Raw genomic sequence first — 4,959 nt, forward strand, 5'->3', positions numbered from 1 at the left:
GAAGCGGCTTTAGATTCTCAGTGCTGCGCTTTAACCCGCTGCGCCCCCAGGGAGGGCCCTACTTTGAGTTTATTTTAATGAGAGAAAGCTTCCGCTAGCCATAGAGATTGTTGACCCCAAAGGACAAAGCAAGCAAGGAGGAGGCTAGCGGCTCCCCCCTTCATGGCCTGCTTGGGGTCCAAGCTCAGCCAGGCCCTCTGCAGGGACCAGACGCCCAAACGCCACTGCAGGACCGCCCCCTGGCGGCGGATTCCGGGAATGTGCTGAGCGCGCCGGCGCCCTCCTTCCTGGCTCACGCACAGCACAAAGCAGCCTCCCGAGGTGGTGCCTAGCTCTATGCAAAAGGTGCAGGCGAGAGATCTGAGTCCTTCAGATGTCAAGGGGCTGAGCTGATCTGAGAAAATTCGGCTCCCTGCTCCATGCTGTCTGTGGGTCGAACATCCCATACAGCTCACCCGCCGGCAGGCACACTTCAGGGCTCTGTGGCAAATTCACAGCTGTACCCCCACCCTCTGTGGGTTTGAGAATACTTCCACCACAGGATGTGCAGGAAGGGAACCCCACTGCACTGTGTATGGAAAACAGTGTGGAGAGTCCCCCCAAATTAAAATACAACTTCCATGGGATCTCACTTCTGGGTGTATGTCCAAAGGAAACCAAATCGAGCTTCCCTGGAGGTACAAAGCTCAGCGCTGCGAGGCTACTGGCAGCCCCTGCAGCAGGCACTGGAGCCACGCCAGGGAGGGACCCCAGGGCGCAGCAGATCCCTCCTGTCTCCCCGCTGCTCCCCTCAGCAGTGGATTTCAGTGCATCCACCTGTTCGGCTCCCTGGTGTCTCGGGGAATCCTCTCAACCCCCCACACCTCTGGCCTACACCCCAATTCTTGTATGTATACATAGATAAATCTTTAAAAAATAGGTTGAATCATGCAATATGAGTTCTTTTATCTGAACTCTTTCATTTATCAGAATATTGTCAAGTTTCATCCACATTGTGGCAAAAATCGGCACTTTGCTCCTTTTTATGACCAAACAACATCCCATAGTATGGATATGTGACAACTTGTTAATTCATTTGTCAGTTGATAGGCACTTGATTAGCTCTTAAGAACAATGCTGCTATGGAGTTATACATATTAAAGATTTATTTATTTATGCATTTATTTATAAGAATTTATTTATTTATTTATTTATAAGAACAGGTCTGCAGGGGGTGAGAGGGTTCACCAGAGACAGAGCGGGGAGCAGAACAGACAGATCGACTGAAATCCACTGCTGAGGGAGCAGGGGGGAGGCAGGAGGGGTCTGCTGCGCCCCGGCTGGGGATTGCACTTGTGCTGCAGGGCTGCAGAGAGCGTCACAGTGCTGCGTTGAGCCCCTTGCGCCAAGGAGGCCTTGCCATGGAGTTTGTGTGTATCCTCACGTTTCTTGGGTAGCTAGCTAACCAACGCTCTATGTATGAAAGGTCTTGTAACTCAACCTCCCAGATCTCTACTAGCTACTTGCAATGTTCTGAGCACTTGCTAAAATACATCCCCTCACAGCTGGATGAGCAGTGGGCAGAAATGTGCCATTTTCAGGCCAGACTACTTGACTACATGTGCAAGGCCATCTAGAGATATCTGTTCTCTGCTGTAGTGACCGAACCATCCCAGATAGTAGCTGACGAATCAGGTGGGTCATGAAGTGAGACACAGGGGAATGACTCCCCAGGTGATACAATGTAGGGGTGAAAAGTTAATGTGGTAGTGTTTTAGGGTCCTCAGATTTTGGGGGCACTTGTTACAGCTGCATACTCTAACCTACACTGACTGATACATCAACCCAGCCACGCGATGGCACCTTGGTCCAGCCAAGGGCTGTAGCAGTTAGTGTGCTGGGGATTGTCCCTGACAAAGTGCTACAGACTGAGTGACTTATTGCCTCACAGTTCTAGAGCCTAGAGGTTTAGGCTCAAGGAGGGCGGACACATTTCATTCCATAACAGGATCCACGGTGACACTGGCCTTTGTCCAGGGTCCCAGAGAGAAAATAAGAGGGGTTGATGCCAACTGAAGAGAGCAGGATTTGAGGCACCAGGGTAGGCTCCTTCTGAGCCCACGGAGGACTTATTTCCCGAGGGTGAAGTGCTCGCGGGACTGCAGGCTTCAGTGCGAACCTCAACTACCACCCGGGTAGAGCAGAGGGAGCTGGTGAGGCCATGAGTGGGGCCTGCTCTTGGCAAGTGTGTACCTTAACCATTCCTCTGAGCCTCCCTTTTCTCTTCCATAAGTGTGATAATACTATTTTCCACCTACCTGTTTTGAGAATTCAAAGAAAGAAGATGTGTGCATCAGCCCAAGGCCTCTGGGTGGCATTTTCCCCATAAATTAATCATTTTTGCTGTCACTGGTGGCAGTTTGTGCCTGCTTACAGGAAAGGGGAAATTACATGGCTTCAGGGCCAGATTTCAAGATGTCTAAGGAGTGGGAGGCATCGCGAGCCTCTTTGCTTTACCTTCAGAGTCTAATCACAGTCAGCAAATATTTGTTGAAGATCTGTCACAAGCTAGGAGCTCTTTGACATAAGGCTTCTGAAGTGGTAAAGTGTATATTTGGGCACGAACTATAGAGGCTGGTGATAAGCAGGTAAATGAGTAAGTCAAACAACCGTGGCAAGTGGGTGCGACTTAAAGGCAAGGGAAGAGGCGCGTCTGGGGGCAGCAGGTCCGGACAGCCTGAGAGCGGACTGACTCGAGGCCACAGAGTACAGCGCAAAGGCTTCAAGGCAGAACCCACAGGAGTTTGGAGACCAGAAAGACGTTGCCACAGGGGCAGCACAGAGGCGGTTAAGATGGAGGCGTCCACGGGGGGGGGTCAGCTTGGGCTGCATCGCCATCCTAAGGAGCCCCTCAAAACCCAGCGATCTGGAGGGCCAGGGAGGTGGCAGGTCCGAGGAAGCACCGGGCTCCGTAGCAGCACCGCGGATAGCGCCTCGCTGTCCGTGGTGCTGACAACCCAGGCCTCGGTTCCCCGGAGGGAGAAGCCATCGATTCACCAACGGGACCTGGAGACACAGTCCCCTCTCCTCCAGCCACCGGCGTCCAATACGAGCAGACAGAGTGTCCACAATGCCCAACCGACCACCCTAGTAATAGCTTTAATTTATTGAGTCTCCTGCCGGCCCACGTGCCCACGAGCCGTGGCAGGTGAAATGACGCCCCTCCCCCAAGACGTCCAACTCCTGGACCTCCTGACCACGCTACTCTCCGTGGCAGAGAGGGCTTTACAGATGCGATTAAAGTGAGATCCAGAGTGGGAGTTTATCCTGGATTATCTGGGTGGACTCAGTGTTATCACAATGATGCTTTTAAGGGGAGGCAGGAGGACCAGAGTGATGGGGCACAGGTCACAGTAAGGGAGTGAGAGAGACTCTGCCATTGCTGGCTTTGAAGACAGGAAGATGCTGTGATCCAGGGAATGAGGGTTCCCCAGAGGAGGAATGAGGGTTCCCCCAGAGGAGGAATGAGGGTTCCCCCAGAGGAGGAATGAGGGTTCCCCAGAGGAGGAATGAGGGCTCCCCGAGAGGAGGAATGAAGGTTCCCCAGAGGAGGAATGAGGGCTCCCCGAGAGGAGGAATGAGGGCTCCCCGAGAGGAGGAAGAAGACAGGCAACAGGTTCTTTCCTAGAGCCCCGGGAAGGAAGTCAGGATAAGCTGGGACCCCATAGCACGGGTTTCCGGTGTATTTGGAGACAGGGCCTTTAAAGTAGTTACGGTAGAATGAGGTGGCTGGAGTAGGCCCTAGTCCAGCCTGGCTGGTGCTCCTGTAGCGAGCAGGTCACAGACATGCCTGGGGGGGCCACGGGGAGGTGAACATCTGTAAGGCGAGGAGAGGCGAGGACCTGACCCTGGTGACACCCTGACCTTGAAGTCCCGGCCTCCGGAACTGTCGGCGAGTGGATTCCAGCTGCACGTCATCATCGGCCCTCATAAGCCTGGAGTGTCCTGGAGAACCCCAGCTCCCTTCCAACTAAGCATGAGCACCCGAAACCCAGAGTCACCAGAACCCGGGAACACAACCCAACCCAGCTGATGCAAGCCTAGGGGCTGTTTCAAGGGGAGCCTCAGAGAAGAATCCAGAGACTGATCCCACAGGACCCCACAAGCCTGTGTGTGTGTCCTGGGCGACTTCACCCAGCCCCTCCGTGCCAGTCTCCACTGCAGTCCAGACTTATTCCTGGGGCAAATCTCTCCCCTAAGTTCCCACCCCAAAGCCGACAGGCCCAGCCACCTGCCCCTGCTGGCTGGCCCAGTTCCTCAGACTCAACGAGGTCAAACATGGGAGCCCCGGCCCCCCGCTCCTGCGGGGTCCTCTCCTCCGACGGGAGATGCCCTCCTCGTCCCTGCACCAAGGGCCCCTGGTTCTTGCTGGCTCCTCCCGCCCCCCGTTTCCATGGTACCCCGGTCTCAGGGCCCCAGATCCCAGGGCTCAGCACAGAGCAGAGCCAGCTCGTCTGTGCGGACTCAGCTGAGCACGGCGTGGGGCCGCGCCTGGGGGCTCTGGGGGTCTGGCCCTCAGCCCGCCTGCGTGTTGCCGGCTTTGCAGCGCCGCGCTGGCCCCTGGCACTCACCGCACGGGCACATGGGGTGCCGCCCGGAGGGCAGAGGCCGTGGCAACCTGCAGGGAAGCGGGTGGTGCCAGAGCAGTGCCAGGAGCATGTGACCGGGCGTGCCCGTGACGTTCGCACCCCTGGCCTGGGTCCGGCGCCGAGCGGGGCCGCAGGCGCACTGCAGGGCACTCACAGGCAGAGACTGCGCCTCCTGACCTGAGGGCCTGGGGTGTCGGGTAAGCACCCCCAAATACAACACGAGCTCACTCTCAAGAAGGGAAGGTTTACTGAGAGGATCAAGGTCATCATCAGTGCAGTGCTCTCTGCCCCCTCGGCGGGGGCCGTCCAGGCTGGGCCCCGGGACCAGGAG

The 4,959-nt window shown here is 56.0% G+C and overlaps 1 protein-coding gene across 1 annotated transcript in view; it reads right to left on the reverse strand.

Annotated features, from left to right (window-relative positions):
* Positions 1–4,554: 4,554 nt before the first annotated feature.
* The window catches only part of PNPLA6 (patatin-like phospholipase domain containing 6), a 17,546-nt gene continuing 17,141 nt past the window's right edge, over positions 4,555–4,959 (reverse strand). Inside the window, exon 30 of the mRNA XM_012729454.1 lies at positions 4,555–4,657. Coding sequence (XP_012584908.1) covers positions 4,555–4,657 — 103 coding nt within the window. The remainder of the gene's footprint in view (positions 4,658–4,959) is intronic.

This window comes from Condylura cristata, unplaced genomic scaffold (genome assembly GCF_000260355.1).
Source record: "Condylura cristata isolate star-nosed mole 26May11 unplaced genomic scaffold, ConCri1.0 scaffold00025, whole genome shotgun sequence".
Taxonomy (NCBI): domain Eukaryota; kingdom Metazoa; phylum Chordata; class Mammalia; order Eulipotyphla; family Talpidae; genus Condylura; species Condylura cristata.